The sequence below is a fragment of the Cetorhinus maximus genome, chromosome 15 (assembly GCF_964194155.1).
Source record: "Cetorhinus maximus chromosome 15, sCetMax3.hap1.1, whole genome shotgun sequence".
Classification (NCBI taxonomy): Eukaryota; Metazoa; Chordata; class Chondrichthyes; order Lamniformes; family Cetorhinidae; genus Cetorhinus; species Cetorhinus maximus.
The window spans coordinates 50,110,594-50,136,518 of NC_135893.1; the positions used below are offsets into that span (position 1 = coordinate 50,110,594).

General features: G+C 40.3%; 1 protein-coding gene across 4 annotated transcripts in view; it reads right to left on the reverse strand.

Annotated features, from left to right (window-relative positions):
* Positions 1–8,963: 8,963 nt before the first annotated feature.
* pigq (phosphatidylinositol glycan anchor biosynthesis, class Q) overlaps positions 8,964–25,925 on the reverse strand; it is a 43,650-nt gene continuing 26,688 nt past the window's right edge. For 2 of the 4 annotated variants that reach the window (XM_078558388.1, XM_078558387.1), the window contains exons 7-11: positions 21,841–21,952; positions 15,739–15,819; positions 14,069–14,183; positions 12,444–12,505; positions 8,964–10,922 (exon numbers count right to left, since the gene is read on the reverse strand). In XM_078558388.1, the coding sequence (XP_078414514.1) occupies positions 10,770–10,922; positions 12,444–12,505; positions 14,069–14,183; positions 15,739–15,819; positions 21,841–21,952 (523 nt within the window). In that variant the 3' untranslated portion in view covers positions 8,964–10,769. The remainder of the gene's footprint in view (positions 10,923–12,443; positions 12,506–14,068; positions 14,184–15,738; positions 15,820–21,840; positions 21,953–25,925) is intronic. The other 2 variants (XM_078558389.1, XM_078558390.1) reach the window with 2 other exon arrangements.

Sequence of the window (25,925 nt, forward strand, 5' to 3'; positions counted from 1 at the left end):
ACAGCAAGTTTCATTACAAAACCCATACAAAGTCTGTGGACAAGTGGAATGTAATGAATGGTAGGTGCCAACAGTTCATCATTGACTAATGTTGCCGCTAAGATGCGCTGCAGTGCACCAACCCAAAAGTAGCCGTGCAGGCTATGCACAAGTCACCCCCATTAAATTACCATGCGTTCACCATACAAAAAAACTCGTAAAGTGTTTGAGCTCTTCAAAAAATCACCACCTGACTCCAAAAAGAGGGTGCATTACCACTGACCATAAATAATAATAACATGAGATCTACACACTGCAAATATTTCTGCACAATTTTTATAATGTAATGAAACTGCTCTTGTTAGGTTTTTAAAAAAACTGATTGTCATAATTTCACTTGATTAATACAGATCGTTACTAAATCATTCATTTGCATTTTCAAAAACAAATCATTTAGAAAGCAGAATATATTATGCAAATACAGATTAAAATTTACTGCAAACACAGCTTTGTAGATATAAAGAAAAACTATGCTTCTAAATAATTTCAGCATTATGCATTCTTCAGTGCAAAGGAAACTTCTGCATGATAATCTATAGATCATTCAGGAACAAAAGCTTTACTTGCAAATAATCAAATGAATAATTTGTTTGGCATTTCAGGTGGCACTTTTATAGAATTTACTTTATTAAAAATCTTGAGATGAAATAAAATTACTCCTGAAATGTGCCACAGCTGCATTCCTGGCACATGAAAGGATGAAATGGTTGAAGCCAGACAGGAAGGAGTAAACAATGCATATATGGAAATTGAATGTGATACCATTTTGCATGATTGCTGTGCAAATTTGTGAATTCTGGAACAAGATCCATTTTAATAGCCACATTTAATAACGAACACTTCAAGGTTGATCTCTCATAGAAATTGAAGTACAATATCCTGTTCCCTATTCCAGCAAAGTAATGAAGCAATGAATGAAGTTTCTTTGTCCAGACCCAGTTTGAGTACAAAGCATTGTTTCAGGAGTAAATTACATTATCATACCTTTTATAAATACACAAGTTGTTCAAAAACATGAAAATCACGTTTTGCGTTTATAAGACCATAAGACAATAAGACATAGGAGCAGAAATTAGGCCATTCAGCCCATCGAGTCTGCTCCGCCACTCAATCATGGCTGATAAGTTTCTCAACTCCATTCTCCTGCCTTCTCCCCGTAACCTTTGATCCCCTTACTAACCAAGAACCTATCTATCTCGGTCTTAAATACACTCAATGACCTGGCCTCCACAGCCTTCTGTGGCAATGAATTCCATAGATTCACCACTCTCTGGCTTAAGAAGTTTCTCCTAAAAGGCCTTCCCTTTACTCTGAGGCTGTGCCCTCGGGTCCTAGTCTCTCCTACTAATGGAAACATCTTCCCCACATCCACTCTATCCAGGCCTTTCAGTATTCTGTAAGTTTCAATCAGATCCCCCCTCATCCTTCTAAACTTCATTGAGTATAGACCCAGAGTCCTCAAACGTTCCTCATATGTTAAGCCTTTCATTCCTGGGATCATTCTCGTGAACCTCCTCTGGACCCTCTCCAGGGCCAGCACATCCTTCCTGAGATACGGGGCCCAAAATTGCTCACAATATTCTAAGTGTGGTCTGACCAGAGCCTTATAAAGCCTCAGCAGCACATCCCTGCTTTTATATTCTAGTCCTCTCGAAATAAATGCCATCATTACATTTGCCTTCCTAACTACCGACTCAACCTGCAAGTTAACCTTAAGAGAATCCTGGACTAGGACTCCCAAGTCCCTTTGCACTCCAGATTTCTGAATTGTCTCCCCATTTAGAAAATAGTCTATGCCTCTATTCTTCCTACCAAAGTGCATGACCTCACACTTCTCCACGTTGTATTCCATCTGCCACTTCTGTGCCCATTCTCCTAACCTGTCCAAATCCTTCTGCAGCCTCCCCACCTCCTCAATACTACCTGTCCCTCCACCTATCTTTGTATCATCTGCAAACTTAGCCAGGATGCCCTCAGTTCCTTCATCTAGATCATTAATGTATAAAGTGAAAAGTTGTGGTCCCAACACTGACCCCTGCGGAACTCCACTAGTAACCGGCCGCCATCCTGAGAAGGACCCCTTATACCCACTCTCTGCCTTCTGCCAGACAGCCAATCTTCTATCCATGCTAGTACCTTGCCTCTAACACAATGGGCTCTTATCTTACTGAGCAGCCTCCTGTGCGGCACCTTGTCAAAGGCCTTCTGGAAGTCCAAATAGATAACATCCATTGGCTCTCCTTTGTCTAACCTACTCGTTACCTCCTCAAAGAATTCTAACAAATTTGTCAGGCATGACTTCCCCTTGATGAAACCATGCTGACTTTGCCCTATTTTACCATGCACTTCCTAGTATTTCGAAATCTCATCCTTAATAATGGACTCTAAAATCTTACCAACGACCGAGGTCAGGCTAATCGGCCTGTAATTTCCCGTCTTTTGCCTCACTCCCTTCATAAACAGGAGGGTTACATTAGCGATTTTCCAGTCCTCTGGGACCCTCCCTGACTCCAGTGATTCCTGAAAGATCGCCACTAATGCCTCCGCTATCTCTTCAGCTTTCTCCTTCAGAATTCTGGGGCGTAATCCATCTGGTCCAGGTGATTTATCCACCTTCAGATCTTTCAGCACCTTTCTAGCACCTTCTCCTTGGTAATGGCCACCATACTCACCTTTGCCCCCCGACTTTCTTGAACTTTGGGGATGTCACTCCTGTCTTCCACTGTGAAGACTGATGCAAAGTACCTATTCAGTTCCTCTGCCATTTCTTTGTTCCCCACTACTACTTCTCCAGCGTCATTTTCCAGCTGCCCAATGTCCACTTTTGCCTCTCTCTTACCCTTTATATATCTAAAAAAACTCTTGCAATCTTCTTTTATATTACTGGCTAGTTTACCCTCATATTTAATCTTCTCCCTCCTTATTTCTTTTTTAGTTGTCCTCTGTTGGTCTTTGTAGGCTTCCTGATCCCCTGGTTTCCCATTGCTCTTCGCCGCATTGTATGCTTTCTTTTTAGCTTTTATGCTGTCCCTGACTTCCCTGGTCAGCCGTGGTTGCCTCGTCCTCCTTTTAGTATGCTTCTTCTTCCTAGGGATGAATTTTTTGTTTGTTCAGAAGTGATGTATAATAATAGAAGCAAGAGAGAGTGCAGCATACATTACAGAACCATGAAAATTTGTATCTTCAATTTATCCATTTCTAGTTAGTGAAAGGAAGATTCTGAGAAGACAGATGTCCTTTTAGACTAGTTATGTCTGCATTCGCCAAATGGAAACATATTTTCGTTAGACAGGAACAAGGGGAGGCCATTTAGCTCTTGGGCCTGTTCCACCATTCAATGATATCTGGCTGATCTGCGCCCTAACTCCATATATTTGCCTTTACCCATATTCTTTGATATTTTGGGTTAACAAAAATCTATCAATCTCAGTTTTAAAATTAACAATTGATCTTGAACAGTTGATGTTTGCAGAAGAGTTCCAAACTTCTACCACTTTTTCTGTGTAGAAGTATTTCCTAACTCTGCTCCTGAAAAGTCTGGCACTAATCTTTTTTAAAAAAGATCTAAGGAATGTTTACTTACTGAAAAAGAACAGCAAAAAAACCTGATAATTATTGTGGGCTTATGCTTTTGCTTAACAACTCTGCTACAGACTGAGACACAAAGGTCTACTCCTCTCTCCCTTCAATTGCAAGTATGAGTTGTTAAGCAAAAGAGCCTTGACGTGATTATATCATAGGCCAGTTTCACAATCTTTTCATTAAAACAAAAGCAAAAATACCGTGAATGCTGAAAATATGAAATAATGACAAAGTGCTGGAAACAGTCAACAGTTCTGGCAGCATTATCGTGAGTGGAAGAACCCTCAGCAACTTCCATTCAGGGAAAAGAGTTCAAGCAATTAAAAAAACTCCATTGCCAGAGGTGTTATCAAATTAAGGCACTGCTTAATAAGTGAGGAAACCAATCCAGTGGTAGCGAGATTCCATTTGAAATAAGAAAATTGTGGTGAAATAAAAGCAAAGTGCCGGAAATACTCAGTAGGTCTGGCTGTATCTTGGGGCAGAGAAACAGAGTTAATGCTTTGAATCTAATGGGAAACCACTTCTGGGGAAGTCATATTCTACTCGAAACATTAACTCTGTTTATCTCTCCAAAGATGCTGCCAGGCCTGTTGAGTATTTCCAGCACTTTTGTTTTTATTTCATATTTCCAGCACAGTATTTTTAAAATTCATTCATGGGATCTGGGTGTCACTGGCTAGGCCAGCATTTATTGCCCATCCCTAATTGCCCTTGAGAAGGTGGTGGTGAGCTGCCTTCTTGAACCGTTGCAATCCATGTATATAGGTACACCCACAGTGCTATTAGGAAGGGAGTTCCAGGATTTTCACCCAGCGACAGTGGAAGAATGGAGATATATTTCCAAGTCAGAATGGTGCATGGAGGAGAACTTCCAGGTGGTGGTGGTCCCATGTATTTGCTGTCCTTACCCTTCTAGATGGTAGCAGTCATGGGTTTGGAAGGAGCTGTCTAAGGAACCTTGGTGAGTTCCTGCAGTGCATCTTGTAGGTGGTACACACTGCTGCTACTGTGAGTAGATGGTGGAGGGAGTGAATGCTTGTGAATGTGGTGCCAATCAAGTGAGCTGCTTTGTCCTGGATGGTGTTAAGCTTCATGAGTGTTGTTGGAGCTGCACTCATCTAGGCAAGTTGTGAGTATCCCATCGCACTCCTGACTTGTGCCTTGTAGATGGTGGACAGGCTTTGGGGAGTCAGGAGGTGAGTTACTCGCTACAGGATTCTCAGTCTCTGGCCTGCTCTTGTAGCCACAGTATTTATATAGATAGTCCAGTTCAGTTTTTGGTCAATGGTAACCCCCACGATGTTGGTAGTGGGGGAATTCAGCGATGGTAATGCCATTGAATGTCAAGGGATGATGGTTAGATTCTCTTTTGTTGGAGATGGTCATTGCCTGGCACTTGTGTGGCACAAATGTTACTTGCCACTTCTCAGTGAACATCCCCACTTCTGACCTTATGATGGAAGGAAGGTCATTGATGCAGTGGCTGAAGATGGTTGGGCCTAGGACACTACCCTGAGGAACTCCTGCAGTGATGTCCTGGAACTGAGATGATTGACCTCCAATAACCACAACCACTTTCCTTTCTGCTAGGTATGACTCCAATTGGTGGAGAGTTTTCCCCGATTCCCATTGACTCCAGTTTTGCTTGGGCTCCCTAATGCCACACTCGGTCAAATGCTGCCTTGATGTTAAGGGTAGTCACTCTCACCTCACCTCTGGAGTTCAGGTCTTTTGTCCATGTTTGAACTAAGGCTGTAACGAGTTCAGGAACTGAGTGACCCTGCCGGAATCCAGTGAGCATGTGCCACTTGATAGCACTGTTGATGACCCCCTTCTTTCACTTTACTGATGATGGAGAGTAGACTGGTGGGGCGGTAATTGGCTGGGTTGGATTTGTCCTGCTTTTTGTGTACAGGACATACCTGGGCAATTTTCCACATTGCCAGGTAGATGCCAGTGTTGTAGCTGTAGTGGACAGATTGGCTGGAGGCATGGTAAGTTCTGGAGCACAAGTCTTCAGTATTATTGCCGTTGTCAGGGCTCATAACCTTTGCAGTACCTAGCGCCTTCAGCCGTTTCTTGATAGCACGTGGAGTGAATTAAATTGGCTGAAGACTGGCATCGGTAATGCTGGGGACCTCTGGAGGAAGCTGAGATGGATCATCCACTCAGCACTTCTAGCTGAAGATTGTTGCAAATGCTTCAGTCTTAACTTTTGCACTGATGTGCTGGTCCCCCCATCATTGAGGACGGGGATGTTTGTGGAGCCTCCTCCTCCAGTGAGCTGTTTAATTGTCTACCACCATTCATGACTGGATGTGGCAGGACTGCAGAACTTAGATCTATCCGTTGGTTGTGGAATCGCTTAGTTTTGTCTATCGCTTGCTCCACTTTTGCTGTTTGGCATGCAGGTAGCCCTGTGTTGCAGCTTCACCAGGTTGACACCTCATTTTTAGATATTCCTTGTTGCTGCTCCTGGCATGCCCTCCTGCACTCTTCATTGAACCAGGGTTGATCCCCTGGCATGGTGGTAATGGTAGAATGGGGGGATATGCCAGGCCATGAAGTTACAGATTGTGGTTGTATACAATTCTGCTGGTGGCTCACAGTGCCTCATGGTTGCTCAGTGTCGAGTTGCTAGGTCTGTTTGAAATCCATCCCATTTAGCAGGATGGCAGTGGTATACAACACAATGTAGGACATCCTCAATGTGAAGATGGGATTTCACCTCCACAAGTACTGTGTGGTGGTCATTCCTACCGATATTGTCACAGACAGATGCATCTACGGCAAGCAGATTAGTGAGGATGGGGTCAAGTATGTTTTCCCCTCTTGTTGGTTCCCTCCCACTTGCTGCACACCCAGTCTAGCAGCAATGTCTTTTAGGACTTGGCCAGCTTGGTCTGCAGTGGTGCTACCAAGCCACTCTTGGTGATGGACACTGAAGTCCCCCATCTAGTGTACATTCTTCACCTTTGCCACCCTCAGTGCTTTCTCCAAGTGGTGTTCAACATGGAGGAGCGCCAATTCATCAGCTGGGAGTGGGCTGGAATGTGGTAATCAGCAGATGGTTTACTTGCCCATGATTGTCCTGATGCCATGAGACTTCATGGGGTCTGGAGTCAATGTTGAGGACTCCCAGCAACTCCCTCCCAACTGTGCCGCCACCTCTGCTGGGTCTGTCTTCCCAGTTGGACAGGACATACCCAGGAACGGTCATGGTGGTGTCTGGGACATTATCTGTAAGGTTTGATTTTGTCAGGCAGTTGCTTGACTAGTCTGAGAGACAGCTCTCCCAATTTTGGCACAAGCCCCCAGATGTTAGTAAGGAGGACTTTGCAGGGTCAACAGGGCTGAGTTTGCCATTGTTGCTTCCTTTTATTTTAGTGAGAAAATTGTGAAACTAACCTGTGATGTAATCAGGTCAAGGCTCTTTTGCTTAACAACTCTGCTAAAGACTAAGGCACAAAGGTTATTCCTCTCTCCCTTCAGCTGCAAGTGTAAGCCCACAACAATCCAGGCTTATAAATTTAATTGTTGGGTAAAGACAGCCTGTTCTTCAAAGTTAAATGTGAGGACCAGGTTCAGCGCATCTGCAAATGCAGGATTGCAGTGAAATCTGGTGCCCTGTGTTGAACATATAAAAAGGGAGATTGTAGTAGGGATTGAGTTTCTTAGGTCGGACAAGGAAGCCTAGTAATACAACAGCACCTTCAGAGTAGTGCTCGTGGTGAATGAAAAGCTTCAGAGATGTTAAAGGCACCTTTGCACAATGTAGCTCCTCCCTCCATAATGAAAGATAGGATCTAGGAGATACTAAGTGAAAAGCAAGTAGCACGATATCAACATATAAAAATATAGGGAGCTTAGATATAATACTCGGTGTTGGGACCCTTGCTGTTTGTGTTATATATTAACAATTTGGACATGAACGATTGGGAAATTTGCAGATGACACAAAGATTGGCCGAGTAGTGGATAGCCATAATCTCCAAAATGATATAGATGGATTGGCGGAGTGGGCGGTAAAGTGGCAGATGGATTTTAACATAGAAAAGTATGAGGTCATACATTTAGGGAGATCAAACAGTTACAGGGATTACACAATAAATGGGAATATACTAAGAGGGGTAGATGAAGTGAGAGATCTTGGTGTACAAGTATACAGGTCCCTGAAGGCAGCGGTTAAAGTAGACAAGGTTGCAAAGAAGGCATATGGAATGCTCTCCCTCATTGGCAGAGGTATAGAATATAAAAGGATATAATGTTGGAATTGTATAAAACACTGGTGAGGCCACAACTGGAGTTCTGGTCACCACATTACAGGAAGGAGGTAATAGCTCTGGAGAGAGTGCAGAGGAAGTTTACAAGAATGTTGCCAGGGTTAGAAAAGTAGCTACGAGGAGAGATTGGATAGGGTGGGGTTATTTTCCTTAGAGCGGACAGGATAAAATTGTTTCCCTTGGTGGAGAATTCTAGAACCAGGGGACATAGATTCAAGATAAGTGGAAAAAGGTGTAGAGGGGGGACGTGAGGAAGAACTTTTTTACGCAGAGGGTAGTGGGTGTCTGGAATTCGCTGCCCAAGTTGGTGATAGAGGCAGAAAGTCAACTCTTTTAAAAAGTACCTGGATCTGCACCTTAAGTGCTGTAAGCTGCAGGGCTATGGGCCGGGTGCAGGAAGGTGGGATTAGAAAGGGCAGCTGGGTGTCCTGGGGCTGGCATGGACAAGATGGGCTGAATGGCCTCATTCTGTGCTGTAACTTTTTATGGTTCTAAATAAAAATTTAAAGGTATAAAAATGATACTAAGAGGGAGAACAGTGTAAAAAGGGGACGGAATTATTTATTTTAATATTCAAATCCATTTGCATTATCAAAAACATTTCAATGAAAAGAGACACTACAGATCAATTCCAATTAAGCTGAAGATCAAGGTAGTCACAAGGTATTCTTGTGATGAGACTGAAAAAATATATGTACAGCTACACCAATTGATCATTAAAATATACGTAAGTTTAAGATACAAAATATTTTCGGTCACAAATGGAATACAACCACTTAATGGGCAAAAAATGCAGCTAGAAATAAGTTTACAGTATGAAAGGTATACTGAAGTTATGATGAATGTATAATGCAAAACTGGCTCAGCATCAGAATTGCATGGAGTAGTTGACTAGAGTTCTCCAACATGGTAATATTGGCATTGTAATAATCATACTTTGCTGTTGTCTTGGCATTTAAATAATGAGTTAGTATTCAGATGCCAAATTCAGCAATTTTGGATTTCACTTGAAACTTATGAAATTGTGAATGTTTCTGCAGAAAAACAAATATACAAATAGCATCAGAACAGATTTTATTCATTATATTCATAATTTTTCATACATTTGGCCCTCCATAAAAATCCATGTAGCACAATTTCCAAAGTAACAATATTGTGAGAAGAGGAACTTTTTCAATCACATATAGACTGGAAGTGACACTGATCCTGCTGCGAGTTATGCCAAAGCTTCCCAAGAATCTCATGGAGCGTAAAAACCAGCATGTTATAACTAGAAATCAGCATTAACATTTGCAGCCTGTGGCAAATACCAATCTTTTACCATTATTTCCTCTTCAAGTCCCTCTTCATGCATGAAAGTTACAAAGTGTGAAACCACTATATAGTCTATGCAAATTTGGCACAGAATGCTAAAAAAAAAAGCAATTACAGAAATTTTTCAATTTATAATACAACTTGTGCTGATATCATGAAGATGCATTCACAAATACAGAAAATATACTGCCGCTCTCAGTGAGGAAAATAAAAATGAAAGTTGCCATTAAACATCGGAAATATGACTCTGGGTCTAATGACCAAAACTTTCATGTAAATTTACAGCCTTTCAGAACTGTTGAAATTCAGGGATTGAGCGACTAACTCTTTGGCAAAGTGGGGCGGAGCCATGTTGATGAATGGCAGAGGGTTACAGGATTGGATTCGCCAAATCAGTGCAAAAGATTAACGAAATTCAGGCGTACATTCTGTGCCAAAACTTGGCATTATGCTGTACTTCTGCTGTTGTTTCAATGCATGTTTTCAGGAAAATCTGGGGCAACATCACTTTTAGTATTACGATTTGTTGGATGCCCTACAAGATCCAATGTGGATCTAGCCCTATTCAGAACATTTCAAAGACTAGCTGACGCACACAGCTTTCAGGCAAGTGTGAGAGAAATATGGATACCCATGGTTCTTTCTGTGTAGAATGTATTCTAGAAGGAATAATATGGTAACAGGCCTATGTTGTACGAATACACTCCTAAAATATGGTGTTTGAAAAGTGACAGAAGCACGGTTTAGGGACATTTGGAAAACAATACTGTCACTATGGCAAATGAACAAAATGCTAAATATTTAGCTAAATTGTTCCATTACAGAGGGTTCTGAACATTTGGTAGAAATCAGAAAAGCTGGAGTTTCTTTTTTAAATTTCTCTGCAATTGACACAAAAATAGTATTTCTTCAATTTAGAGTTGATTGCATCAATTTGACCAGATTTGAAAATGATGCAGGTGCAGTTGATCACTGAAAATGGGCATTCTATTAGGAAATTACTATTAAAGTACCACTATACAGGGAAGATATGGCCAAATATAAATAGAAAATGTTTGCCTTTAAAGTATAAATAGTGATTTTTCTAAAAACAGTGCAATAATGTTTCAAGCTTACAGCAAATCAAAGTGCATTCTTATAGAATGCATTACCCAAAATATGGGGAAAAGTGCATTTGCTGCAATAAAAGAGGTAAAGTGTGAAATTGTACTTTGAGACATGGATACTTAATATCCCAAAAGGACACTTTAAGCTTTCTCATTTTTATTATTGTTTATTTATTATTTTTATTAAAAAAATGAAGTTTATGTCAATCTAGTGATACTTTTGCAGTGTAATTTTGGCAACAGTAATAATCACTGATTTAAGAAAAAGTTATAACTTTAAAAAGACAAATTCATATTCTAACATTTCACCCCATTAAATCATAGCAACTCAAACCTATTTTAAAATAGGTTCTCATCTTTAAAACAAATAGCAATGCAGACATAATACAGGAAATTAGACATGGACATACTCATTAAGACTGCTGCTTTCTGGCTGCATCTTCTCAGTCTTGCTTCTCAGTTTTGCGCTTCCAGGGATAAATCAGTTCCCCAAGGAACAGTTTCTGACACAGTGCTGTCCACGAATCCTTTGGATAACAGCTGTAGGTTGGCAGTCTGTAATGTCTGATTATCATCCCATAGGGCAGGGGATTAATCTGTAATCAGAACAGCACCGATTAACTGAAAACAAAACAGACTTTTCTATTTGGTTATTTTGAAAAGTCTATTTTTCTGACATCTAATACTTCTCCCTCCAATTTAAAGCTTTGGAGAATGCAAAAATTCAAGTATTCAGTGATAAAATCAAAAACTCTATCCAATAATTTCATATCCACTTAGACATAAATGTCACTGCCTGCTGTGGATGAATAGTATACAAAGAAGCTACCACTTACATTGTTCCTGAATTAAAAAAACTTATCCAAAGTAGTTTCTTGATGAATAATGAGCTTTCAAGGTTTTAATAAACACTGTCTAAATTCCTAGATAACAGCACTGAAGGTCACCCTAAACTACAATACTTGATGTGTCTTGGAAGATTTCATAACATGCATGACAAACTAAAAAAACTACAAGAAAAAAAAACACTCACATAATGCCTTTTATGTAATGAAATTTTCTAAAGTGGCTCATAAAGGTAAAACTAACCACACACTGTCCAGAGAAGGGTTAGTGATGGTGACTGGAGGCATCATGAAAGGGGCATACTTTGGGTAAAGAATTTGAAGGGAGAAGGAGGGGTAACAAGCCAGACAACTTTGGGGTGAGCACTATGGATGAAGCCTATGCAGCTGAAGGTACAGTTGGAGTAGAGGGTTCAAGAAAAGGCCAGACTCCGTGTGTACCATCTACAAGATCCACTCCAGGAACTCCTCAAGCATCCTTAGACAGCACCTTCCAAACTCATGACCATTACCATTTAGAAGGACAAGGGCAACAGGCAGATGGGAACACCACCACCTGGAAGTTCCCTTCCAAACCACTCACCATCCTAGCTTGGAAATATATTACCATTCCTTCACTGATCGCTAAGTCAAAATCCTGGAACTCTCTTCCTAACAGCACTGTGGGTGTACCTACACCACATGGACTTCAGCAGTCCAAGAAGGCAGCTCACCACCACCTTCTCAAGGACAATTAGGGATGGGCAATAAATGCTGGCCTAGCTAGCAACGCCCGCATCCCATGTTGAAAAAAGAATTAGGAGAATGACAGGAATACTGGGCTGAAGCAAATTGCAGAGCCAGGGAAGACAAGATCCTGGAGGAATAAGGAGGTGAGGACAACAGTGAATGCACTTGAGACGCTGTTCTTATGCTAAAACTGTGCAGAGGTGGGATTTAGTGTGGGTAGTGAAGCTTTCAATGAGTTGATACTGTGAAGAGTGAGACTCAGGAGGAGACCGCTAAACAATCAAGTTTGGAGGTGACACAGGATAGGCATTTCAATAGTAACGGGGCTGAGGTACGGGAAGTTGAAATAGGTGACCTTGGTGAAATCAAATTAGAAAAAAAATGTACAAAACAGATCATTCCTGCGAGTAAACAATTCATGAAACTACATTTAAAAAAAAAGTGGCCGCACCTAAAAAGTTACATCAGCTGCCTTATAGAAAATCAAATTAAATTGGTCATTGCAGATTAAGTCAGTCACAATGAAACTACTGATATCCGTACCTGCATTAACAAGTGAAGAGGTTTGCCAGCAACCTTCTGAAAAACTTTAAACTTCACACCAGCTGTAAAGCACAAAAAGATAAAACCCTACCGAGATCAACTTCTGAAATACATATCTTTCAATTCCAAACAGTAAAAAGTGATACAGCAAATAGTTTGATGTGATATTAAGTTTCATAGTAAAATTTAACTACCACACAATTTCTTAGTCAAATTACGAACGCCATAACAAGTTTCCGAAAAGGAAGAATCCATTAGGTTTCATCAACTATCAATCCAGTTATGTACAGGGTATTAAAAAATAATCAGCATTTCACAATAGACCAGTCCAATGTCCTTGGTTGAATTTTGTGGATGGAGATTTTAACCATCCCCAGCAATAACATTTGACTTCAAAGAAATTATATCTGGACGAGCTAAGTATTAATCAAAGTATCATGCATATAAATTTAGAAATAGAATTTCATTTCTATGGAAAGATCAGACATTGATAGAGGTATGTAAAATTGTGTCTATAGATGTACTAATGGACTTATTTACAACATTAGGGATATCTGGTTATTCATGCAAGCATGTAAAATATAAAACCAAATGAACCAATAGCCCACGTTTTGCACCAATGATGGTGAAGGTAACAATCCTCACTGCTATTATGGAGTAAATTGGACAGCAATTTCTGAAGTCCAATGTGCAGTTAGACATGGAAATTTGGAAGTTGGTGTATGCCTTCCTTTTCCAGAAGCTACACTTAGCACTGAAATCACCCAAGGGTGTGAAGCTGCTGTACCTTTTAGAAAAGAAAAATTCTTTCATGGGCTATGAACATCGCTGGCTGGGCCAGCATTTATTGCCCATCCCTAATTGCCCTCAAGGTGGTGGTGGTGAGCCGCCTTCTTGAACCTCTGCAGTCCATATTGTGTAGGTACACCCACAGTACTATGTGGGCAGGAGTTCAAGATTTTGACCCAGTGACACTGATGGAATGGCGATATGGTTCCAAGTCAGGGTGGTGTGTGGCTTGGAGGGGAACTTGCAGGTGGTGGTGTTCCTACTTATGTACTAGCTACCCACTAAGTGGGCCAAAAATTTAGGACTGGTGCACTCAGGAATAAGTAAATTTTAATGATGTGACATGTCTAAATTATTGCTAAAAAATGTCTGGCATTGAAAACTTAATTTTCCAAATTTGCGGTCTCATTCCTTCAGCATGTAATTAATGTTGGAGATCATAAAAATTGATTATTTTAGTTTTTCTTTCTGTCTCTTTTCTCTCTCTCTCAATCCCATTTTTCTTTCCCTCTCTCCATTTGGCTTTTTGCATATGACTTTGCAATGAATTATATATTTGAATTAATAGTTCCTGATTTAGAGTCTACCTACCTCAGTGAGGATTCAAATCACACTGTTGCTTTCCCTACCCACAAACATCACAGATCCCCTTTGGAGGGCATTGCACTGAAAAATCTCTCTAAATACTTTATGTTGCCTCTCAAAAGGCTGTGGAAATTTCACGGGCAGCTGTAAGAGTGATGAACGTGAGTGCATTCCACTATCAATAACTGCAAAGTCTGAGCCAATGTTTCCTGGAAAACAAATTCAAATTAATTCTGTTTTTACAGCATTACCTGCAAGGGTATAAGGTCGACACAGTCTAAGTCCTAACGCATATAATGGGAGAGAGTTAATGAAGTCCACGAGCAAGTGAATGAGACCCTGCACGACAACCACCACCATTCTTAACTGTTGAAGAATGAAACAAAAAAGATGCGAGTCCGTGGCTGACTGTACAATCCAAACAAAAACTACTGTAACACAAAATACATCAATTTACATCACAATATGATTAAAACACTTGGCAACAAAAAAAGCATTGTAATTTAATTTCTAACTATTGTTATGATCCCCAGCTCAGGTTACCACTGGACAAGCCTGATCCCAGGGTGGAGCCAGCTTGATAAATCCTAACTTTTATTTGTTTGTTTAGATACGTGGAGAGTAGCTGCTGAACAGAGGCATACGAGTCAGCTGATGAACTTTTAACAAAAGAATAAAATATTTATTAAACAAGATGAACTATATTACAATACTCCTTCACCCACAACTATATCTTTATAGATATATACAGATTTGTAAGGATAACACAAGCTACAAAAACTCTCTTATACTCTAATGTTCATTGTAAATACAGTGTACTTATACAGTATTTAAGTAAGACAACCTGTGGTCAGACACATCACACTGAAATGAAGGGACAGATGCCACCCCAGACAGATGCTATGGATCTCTTTTCAGCTCCCCACCAGACACCAGTTACACCATGAGCCAACCAGTCTCACTGAACTCTGTCTTTCACATAAGGGTTTCCAGTCTCCCACTTTCGCTTTGGAATCTTCTCCCAAAACGTTTTCTCTCAGGTGCCTTCTGCAAGGGTTCACCTCCAGGGTTTTAACTCTCCTTCTGATGTTCCTCTCTCCTGCGTCACCACACGCATTCAAGCTGTCTTCCATGGACACACTCTCACTGACTCAGCCATCAACAGTACACCACTGCTTGACATCGCCATAGCAAAGAGCTACAGACCTTCAGTCATCTCTTTGGACCTTATTGTCTCTTGTAAGTTGTTCTCGCTTTAAATCTGCTTTCTGCAGCTTTCATCTCCAAGTCTGAAGCTTGGAGCCTTTCTCTTTGCCCCTCACTCTTAACTTCATTATTATCCTTCCTTTGATTAGAAGGGACTTTCTTGGGACTTTCTCCTATTCCACTCCCCTGGATTTTGGGGTCTTTTCTTTAGCTTGGGACAGGCCATCTTTTCCCTTTGCTCCAGCCTCTCCTGGCAGCTACTTTCAAAACCAACTGAACTCAAACAGCTTCCAAACAAAAACCATTTCTAGTTTCTTCTGTGTGTGTCTGTCTGTGGGAGGGACCTGCCTTTCTGGACCCCTCAGCCCAGTTTCTCCACTCTTGTTTGTTTAACTTAGCTTAGAGTTGTAAAACTCTCATTAGAAATGCAGGCACCTTTTAAAACTAAAACTTTCTTAACACACAGTTATAGAAATACATATCAAACAAACATTAAAGCTAAAACTCATTCCTAACACCCACAAATACAAATATAGCTTACTTAAATTATCTCTATTTCCTAACACTATGCTCAATCTACAGAAATATAGTGAAGCATAAACTACAGCAACTTAGAGATCCACTGTGTAAAAACACAGGTGGTGATTTATCATAGATTATGCACTAATGATGTGCATCTCGTCATGCTCATTGAAGTACAACCAAAGCTCATTACCAGTGTAAATACAAGGTAGTAGAGTGCTGCAGTTGGCAACAGGAAGAGGAGAATGGTGAACAGCAGTGTTCCAATAAACAGCTGTAAGTAAAAATAGAAGAAGATGTGACTGTTATACAAAAGGCTTATTTAGTTTTAAAAACAAGAAGTATTCAAAAATAAACATTAGACAAGCGAATAAGTCTAATATATACTAGAGAAGTGATTATTGCAGTAATTTACAGTTTCTATATTTAAGTTGTTTATAATACATTCTTTCCGACAGAAAACAGATAATTAATCATCTGGATGTGCTAACTATGGAATGAGGAGGCCAGATTACAATTTTCCTGCACTTAACATTATTTAAATTACATTAAAGTTTTGGTCTCTTTCTGGCAATGTCCACAGTGCATTTACAGTTAATGATAAAATTACTGCCAATTTGAAAAATCAATGAATAACCTGCAGTTGATTATGGAAAGTTCATGTCCTATATTTATATATTCTCAAACCTCCAAACTTGGTGCAGTGAATTACTTTTTCAGCTGTCGATGTATTAAACACATTAACAGGAAAGATAAGGGAGATGGACCTAGTGAACTATAAATCAGCTTAATGTTGATGACAGGAAACATATTGAAATCTTTACTCAAAAGATGCAATAGGGAAACACCTATAAACAGAATATAATAAAGAATGAATTTCAAAAGGGAAGGTCATGCTTGATCAACATTCTGAAATCTTTCAAGTAACAAAAAAAAACTAGACCAGGGTAATGTAGTGGATGTAATATACATGAACATTCAAAAGGCCTTTGATATGGTATGGCAGACTTGCAACTAACATCAAAACATGTGGAGTCAGAGGCCAAGTAGCAGAATGGATAACAACCTGGTGACAAAATTGAAAACAGGGTAGAGGTTAAAGGTAGTTCTGCACACAAGTGGAAGGTGGGAAGTAGTGTTCCATAGGCATCAGTATCAGGACCAGCATATCTAGTTTCTTTCCGGAGTGCGCAGGTGACCCTTTAAATCCTTTTGTGCGGCAATGCACACCCAGTAACTTAAAGGGGCTGAAATGAGCGCGATTTTGAGTTGCTGTGCAAACACAAGATCACATAGCTTAGGAGGAAACACTGGTTTGGCCCATTATTGTTCACCATTTACATAAACAATTCGGATTTGGAAATTGGAAGCACTATATTGAAATTTTCAGATGACACCAAATTGAGTATAGTTACGATGTAAGGTTGTGACAGAGTACAAGAACATGTTGGTAAACCTACAGAATTGGTATGCAAATGAACTTGAATATAGATAAGTATGAGATAATACATTTTGGTAAGAGGAATGAGGCCACTACATCTTGGAAAATCAGAGTCTAAATGCGGTAGAGGCAGAAAGGTACAGGTTCATAAATCATTAAAGGTAGCAACACAGGTTAACAAAGCCATAAAAAAATGGAAACAAAACATTGGGACCCATTTTTAAAATAACAGAATTCAAAAGCAGAAGTCATGTTAAACTTATATAGAACCTTTGCTTGATCACAGAGTACTGAACTGTTTGATCTCTATATTATGAAAAGGATACAGAAGCACTGGAGAAAGTGCAAAAAAAAAATCACAGATGATAACAGAACTGAGAAGGTATAGCTATCAGGAAAGTTTGAGCATGTTGAGCCTCTTTACTCTAAAAGGATTAGACTGAGACATAAGCTGTAGAAGTCTTTAAAATTATTAAAGGGGTTGATAGGGCAGACTAGAGAAGATATTTCTAGTTGTGTGGTGACTCAAAAGCTTGGAGCCATATATAGGATATTCATTAGTAAATCCAAAAAATTCAGGAAAAACTTCTTTACTCAAGAGTGGTGGGAATGTGTAACTTGCTACCACAAACAGTAGTTGAGGTGAATAGTATAGATGCATTTAAGAGGAAACTAGATAAGCAAGTGAAAGAGAAAGGCACTGGATACAGCAGAGGTCATGGACCCTCTCATATCCTGGCTATAGTACTGAAAACTTGTGTTCCAGAACTAGCTGCTCCTCTAGTCAAGTTGTTCGAGTACAGCTACAAGGCTGGGCAATTGCCCAAGTATGTGTTGTCTGTAAGAAGGACAAATCCAATCTGTTCAATTGGTGACCCGTCAGTCTACTTCCAATCATAAGCAGATGGAAGGTGTTGTTGATAAGTCCTTCAAGTGGCACCTACGCATTGGTACTTGGTTTAGGTTCCGCCAGCGTCACTCAGCTCCTGACCTCATTACAGCCTAGGTCCAGAAATGGACAAAAGAGCTAAGCTCAAGAGATGAGGCAAGAATGACTGCCTTTGACAGGCAGCATTTGACCAAGTATGGCATTAAGGAGCCCTAGCAAAACTGGAGTCACTGGGAATCAGGGAAAACTCTCCACTGGTTGGAGTCATATCTGGTACAAAAGGAGGAGGGTTGCAGTTGTTGAAGGCCAATTTGCTCAGTCTCAGGACATCATCACAGGAGTTTCTCAGGGTAGTGTCCCAGGCGCAACCATCTTCAGCTGCTTCATCAATGACCTTGCCTGCATCATAAGCTCAGAAGTGGGGATGTTCACTGATGATTGCACAATGTTCAATTCCATTCACAACTGCTCAGAGACCGAAGCAGTTTGTGTCTGCATGCAGCAAGACCTGGACAACATTCAGGCTTGGGCTGATAAGTGGCATGTGATATTCACGCCACAGATAATGACCATCTACAACAAGAGAGAATCTAACCATCTGTTCCAGATATTCAATGGCATTACCATTACTTAATTCTCCACCAATATCCTGAGGGTTACCATTGACCCTTGATAAGTCTCTTTCCAAACACATTACCTCTGCCAACTAGAAAGACATAAGCAGCATGTCCAATGGGAACACAATCACCTGCAAGCTCCCCTCCAAGATACACACCATCCTGGCTTGGAAATATATCAACATTCCTTCATTGCCGTTGGGTCAAACTCCTGGAATCCCCTCCCTAACAAAGCTGTGAGTGTACCTACTCCCATGAACTGTAGCACTTTAAGATGGCGGCTCAACGGCAATTTGGGATAGGCAATAAATTCGGCCTTGCCAGTGACACTAACATGCAATGAATGAAATAAAATAAAAATATGATGATATGATAAATACTGTGGAATAATTTTAAACACATCTATTAAATCTTCCTTTAATTCTCCCTTTTCTTGAAGAAAACCATCCCAGCTTCTCTTGTCTCTCCATGTAACTGAAGTCTCTCATCTCGGTGTTCATTCTAGTAAATCTCCTCCTCACCTTCTCCAAGGCCTTGACATCCTCCCTAAAGTGTGGTGCCCAAAATTTGCACAATACTACATGGGGCCTAACCAGTGATTTTATAAAGGCTAGGCTTAACATTCTTGATTTTGTACCTATGCATCTGCTTATAAACCCAAGGATTCCATATGTATTTCTGATATTGTTTTTAGATTTGAATGTAGGAGGGTTGATCAGTAAGTTTGCGGATGACACAAAAATTGGTGGGGTGGTAAATAGTGAAGAGGATAGCCTTAGATTACAGGAGGATATAAACAGGCTGGTCAGATGGGCTGATCAGTGGCAAATGGAATTTAATCCGGATAAGTGTGAGGTGATGCACTTGGGCAGGACAAACAAGGCACGTGAATACACGATGAATGGTAGTACCCAGGGAAGTACTGAGGATGAAAGGGGCCTTGGTGTGCATGTCCACCGGTCCCTTAAGGTAGCAGGACAGATAGATAAGGTGGTTAAGAAGGCATATGGGATATTTGCCTTTATTAGCCGAGGCATAGAATATAAGAACAGGGAGGTTATGCTGGAACTGTATACAAAGCTGGCCACAGTTAGAGTATTGCATGCGGGTCCGGAATCTGCATTATAGGAAAGATGTGATTGCGCGAGAGCGAGAGCGCAGGGGAGATTTACCAGGATGTTGCCTGGGCTGGAGGGTTTTAGTTATGAGGAGAGATTGGATAGACTGGGGTTATTTTCCCTGGAGCAGAGGAGATTGACAGGGGACGAGATTGAGGGGGGACATGATTGACGTGTATAAAATTATGAGGGGCATAGATAGGGTAGACAGGAAGGAACTTTTCTTCTTAGTGGGGGGATCAATAACCAGGGGGCATAAATTTAAGGCAAGGGGCAGTAGCTTTAGAAGGGATATGAGGAAGAATTTTTTTCACCCAGAGGGTGGTGGGAATCTGGAACTCACTGCCTAAAAGGGTGGTAAAGGATATGCACTTGCGATGCCATGGCATACAAGGCTAGTGCTGGAAAATGGGATTAAAATAGCTAGGTACTCATTTGACTGGTGCAGACTCGATGGGCCAAAGGGCCTTTTTCTGTGCTGTAGACCTCTATGACTCTATAACTTGTCCTGCCATCCTTCAAAGTTTGTGTCTGTAAAACTCACAGACCTCTCGTGTCAAGTTCAAAATGTAGAGAAATCCTGAGTGGAACAAATTGTTCAGTCAACCCCTTCAGAAGCCTATCATAATATCTATGCATTTTTTTAGTGTAAATTTTTGATAAGTATATTAAAAAAGGAGAACCTGTTTCCAGTTGGTGATGGGTCAGTAACTGGAGGACACAAATTTGAGTTAATTGGCAAAAGAATCAAAGGTGATATGAGGAAAACATGCTTTTTATAGAGTTATGATCTGGAATGCACTGCCTGAAAGGACGATGGATGCAGATTCAAGAATAATTTTCTGAAAGGAATTGGACAAATGCTTGAAGGGAAAAAATTTACAGGGATTATGCCGGCAGGGGGGGGCGAAATTGGACTAACTGGATATCTCTTTTAAAAGACCTATCACAAGCAAAAAAAAAATAGGCAACTTTAGAGGAAGCGTTAATGCCCTTGAAACTAATCAGTGAAGTATGGGCTTCTTTCCAGACTGGGTTTGACTGGAGACCTACTGATCCTATCCAGAGTTTTGAAAAGGTTTGCAAGGTAGTATTTGCTTTCAGGCTCAGCCATAAATTTTTCAGCAGCTAGACAACAGGTTCCACATTTTTAAAATAGGGTTTTTTTTTTTGCATTCCTTCACGATCCTGCACCCCAATATAGTGGAAAAGTTCATGAGAAGCTGATGATCATACTGCCAAGTCTCAGAGTTTGGCGCAACTTTAGATATCTTTTGGTCTTTAATCCATATTGATCTCTATGATAGCAGGTCACAATGAAATGTATGAAGCACTCAATAGGAATGGGCTGGCAGAAAAAGGATGATGTTTGACCACACCCTTAACCGTAGGCAAATTAGGTATCTTGGCTCAAAAATCACTGCAAAAAGAATTTCAACCCATTCATTTTATCAGACATATGCAACATCAAAGGTCAACATCACTGCTTCCTGACCGCTTATACAGAGCTCATGGCTAGATTAATCATCCCTCTGGTCCAGTGTCATACACATAACTGGTTTGTTGCAGGGCATGCAGACTTGTACAGTTCTCATTGTTTAGTGAGACTAAATAATTATGTACACTAGTTATGCAGCAACTTATCCCACAAGTACGGAGACATTTGTGAAGTCATCTTAAAAGTAATACACAGTCCATCTGATACATGGATAACCTGATGATTTGAAAGCACCAAAACGTATAGGTGCCCTTCTTTTAGGCTCAGTTCATCCTACTCTCCCAGTGTTCCACTTCAAGCCTATATCCTCCATTTGGCTGCACCTGCTTATACTGCTGTCTAACTGCACAACCACCTGTACAACAGTTCACTTTCCATGTATTCGTGAGTGCTCCGACATGTCCCACGAATTAAATGCATCTTAATATACCCAAGTAAGGACAGTATCCAATATTTCCTCTAAGTTGTGCATGTGCAACCACACAGCAATCATGAAGGTACCATGCAAGCTGATCACAAACTGTCCTCTAAGACGCCATGTCAGACACGCACAGCTGTGCAAGATACTGTGCACTGAAATAAAGGCATACACAAAAAAAATTTAGAGGCATCATTGGCTATACCATAAATAATCTAGTAGATATATCAACTTTGCAGGTGACAATAAAAAAAAAAATTCTCTAGTAGTACAATCAGTAAACGATGTTAGACAGCAGAAAAAACACACTGCACCTGATCCAAGTCATATGAGCAGGAGTCCACGCGTTGTCTCAGAACATTCCACTTCTTCCCTCTGAATAATCGCCAAAGAGATGATAAACCATAGATCTTCAAACAATAGAGTCTATATAACAAGAAATGTATTAAAATGTTGTGCCTTACAAATAACAACTTTTACAGCATAATATAAATATTTTCATGGAATGCAAGCGGTTTTTAAAATCTATTTACCAACTCTACAAATTTTGCCATTTATTATGCCAAATATCCAGTTTACACACTTTGTACTGTGAAATTGTCGTGAGAAGGAAACACCTGCCTTGTAAAAGTTCTATTCAAAGCTTTTAAATATTAAGCTTCCCTTTCGTTGGACCAGCAGGTTGCAAGATTAAGAAATGAGCTGGAATGTGCCAGTTTGCAGGGAAACCTGTTATTCACTTGAGAAACACAATCATTTAATGTTAACATCTTTTGCATTTGTTCTACCTTCTCCTTTTCATTATTTTCCCATTATTTTTCCCTTGAGGCTTAACTGAATCTCTCACGCAAAACTTCTTCCCCTTTGAATCAGTTTTAATAAAAGCATGTTGAACTGAAACTTTAAGTCTGTTCCTCTCTCCACAGGTGTTTCCAGCATTATTTGTTTTATTTCTCATTTTCTTTCAGTTCTTGCAATTTATTTTAAATCCTTGGAATCCCTAAGAATTGTTTAGTTTCTGGCTTTATTCATATATAGGAACAGGAGTAAGCCATTTACCCCCTCGAGTCTGTTCCACCATTCGAAGAGATCATGCCCCCAGTCATAGACTCCCCAATCAGTGAAAACAGTTTCCCTCTATCTACATTACTTAATTCCCTTAATATCGTGAAAACTTCAATAAAGTCACTCCTTAAATATTCTAAATCTCAGGGAATACAGTCCTGGTTTGCATAGTCTCTCCTCATAAATTTAGCGTTGGAATCCAGGTATCATTCTGGTAAACTTATGCTGCACTCCCACCAAGACCTTCTTATGTATCCTTCTTAAGGTATGGTGTCCATAACTGCTCAGTTACTCCAGGCGTGGTCTAACCACAGCTCTGTATAGCTGAAGGATGACTCCTATCCCCTTGTATTCGCGTCTTTTAGAATTTTATTAGTCTATTTGATTACTGGAGACTTGGAGATTATAACCAAGCAGGTCCTGTCCTTTAGTTTAGCTTGCATTCCCAGGTAATCTCCAAAGAGAACCTCTTATCTATTCCTCCCAATGCTGTTGGTTCTAACATGGACAACTGGACCCTCCCTTTCTCTCTCCAATCTCTTTTCAAAGATGTTCTTGGCACCAGCAGACAACATGCTACGAGGAGCTCTCAGACCTGTTTGCAAAGAATGTGCCCCCCCCCCCAAAAAATCTTCTGGCTTGTTGATGGTCCTTTTGTACTGCCCACCCCACCTCCACGGTTGCTTCCCCACTTCTTTACTGCCAACTTCTGAATTAGCAGATTTTCCTCCCCCTTGGTCAAAGAGCCAATGATTCAGCACCTACAGTTTGTCAATCCCATGTAAATGAGGCTCAATCATTAAAATGGATTGGACATCTGAGAGAGGACACTGGGGCCAATTCTAAATTTGCATAAGCATCAGACAGTTGATGGATGGAGTGCCTGCCCAATGTTTTACTTGGTGCAAAACTTTTATTGTAGCCACGAATGGGTTAAGTAGAGACGATTTACTCAACAGATTTTGTGCAATTCTTCAATGTGTGATAGGTGGTGCTATGGGGTTTTGTCAAGCTGAAAATGATCAATTTTTCAGGCATGTGATCAGAATGTTGCACCTGTTACCCATTTTAAACAACGATAGTTGGATTTGATAATGCACGGGAACAACAAATTCTAAGACGACCTATAGCAGAAAGGATGAAGGAACAAAATGCATTTTTTCTAGATTTGCTCAAAAGTACACAAAGTGGGAGAAAATATTTGTATTGATCACTATTCATACTCTTCATACACCCACAGTGGAGGCAGACCGCAGCTATGAGCTGGATCAAGTTCCTTGTAGTCTATTAATCTTCCTGAAATTTTACACTATTTAAAAAAAAAGGAAAGCCACAATGACAAAAGAAATGGTCTAAGTTTGTACTTGCTTACTTAAATTTCCTAGGATAACAGCCTAGTTGATCTTTTTTGGGAACCACAAAAGGTCTTTTAGTGCTCAATGGATTGATGATTATTCAGGATTAACAAATGACGTATTCTGTTACAACAGTGACTTACACTAAGTATTTCATTAGTTGTAAAAGCACTCAGACGTCTGGTGATTGTGAAAAGTGCTATATAAATGCAAGGCTTTTCTATTACATCTACTTTAATTGCATCATCTACAGTATTAAATCAGATAATATAACCTTTCGCAAAGGTAGCAAAAACAAATAAAAATCTAAACAAAGAGCTTTTACTGTTTAGAAGAAAACCCGCATAACAAATTGTTTTGAAAAATTAGATTTTCTGATTGTATTGCTGACACTAACCCTATTCATTTTCAATGGGTTGTCGTCAGTGTTATAAATTGGAAGATTTAAGCCAAACTTACATTAAAGCACAATGGAAGGAAACAGTCAGAAGAAGCCAAATTTTTGTACACTATTCATCAAGTTAAACAGTGTGACATTTTCACATCCTCAATATTCACACCCACTGCAATTCCATAAGCAAGAGCATCATGGGGAAACAGAATATAAAAAGTGACAAACAGCACTTTAATATTCAACACACACCAAGTTAATAACACTGCAACAGCTGTCAAACAGGGCCATTCTATGATGAATATATTTTCTTCCTGGAAACAGTGACTGAAGAGTACCTTTGTTTAAGAAATAAAAACACTATTAGTACACACTGGGTGAAACCTCTCCAGAGCAGGCCTCCCAGGTCAGGCTAAAGAAAGACAGCGATTGCTTTCAAAAGAAATGTTAATACTGAAAACAACAACAGTAATATTGTATAAAGCATGATGGCTGATTTTATCACTAATTTGTGGCTGCAATTACAAAAAGCCACATTGTACAAACTACAAATAGTGCATTTGCAACATCCTTACATATGTGAACAAATTGGGTTGGTGATAATGTCAGCACTATGTTAAAACATGATACCAAAACAATACAATAGATACAAAGACTTATTGACAATATCACTAACATTCATACTCTCACTATTCATAATAGAAGTTCCTGGATTTTAGCTAGCTCTGCTTGGTAGAAATTAGGTAGGTTTTGGTGGGGGGGGGGGTTCCAATTAAAATGAGGCCAGCAACTTACCCCCAAATGATCCCACTGCCTTTCCACCATGTCCCAATATTAACCTGCTCTTTGGAGAATGGGAGTGGGACACCTACAGGAATTAAGCAGAGTACTTCTTTAAATGTGCAGATCGAGTCAGGCGATGGCATCAGAACATAAATCTGCAATTTAAGTCAGAGGACTGAATAGTGGAGCACTTTCTTCATCCGTGCCGGAAACCATTATGGTGGGCAGGACAGGCCCAACAGTTGTGTGTCAAAGGCAATTAGGTTTTCTTCTGGTAAAAGCAAAATACTGTGGATGCTGGAAATCTAGAACAAAAACGAGAATACCTGGAAAAACTCAGCAGGTCTGACAGCATCTGCGGAGAGGGATACAGTTGACGATTTGAGTCCGTAGTTCGAGTCTTGTGGGCCAGGAGGAGCAAGAATGCTCCTTCAGGCCCGACAAGGAGGCCTTGGGCCACCTTTTCATCAGGTTCTCCACTGATAGTAGCCAATTCCACCCTTCCCCAATCCCCAATTGTGGGCAGGTCTACACCCCCCCACACCCCAAAACTCTGCAATCCCCCTTCAAATGAAGGCTGCGAACAGCTTTCTGCAGTTGATTCCTTACTCCAATCCACCAGCCAGACAATAGTCTGGCTGGGACTTAGCAAATATTTATTCAAATGAGGCCTCCATTTCCCCAGACCATACCTCCACCTTCAAAATTAAGGCCAACATAGCAAGAACATTTTTAGTTACTGCATTACAGGCATCAACGTGGTAATTTTCAACGCAAAGAGATGTCGCTGCCCAAAAGGAAATCG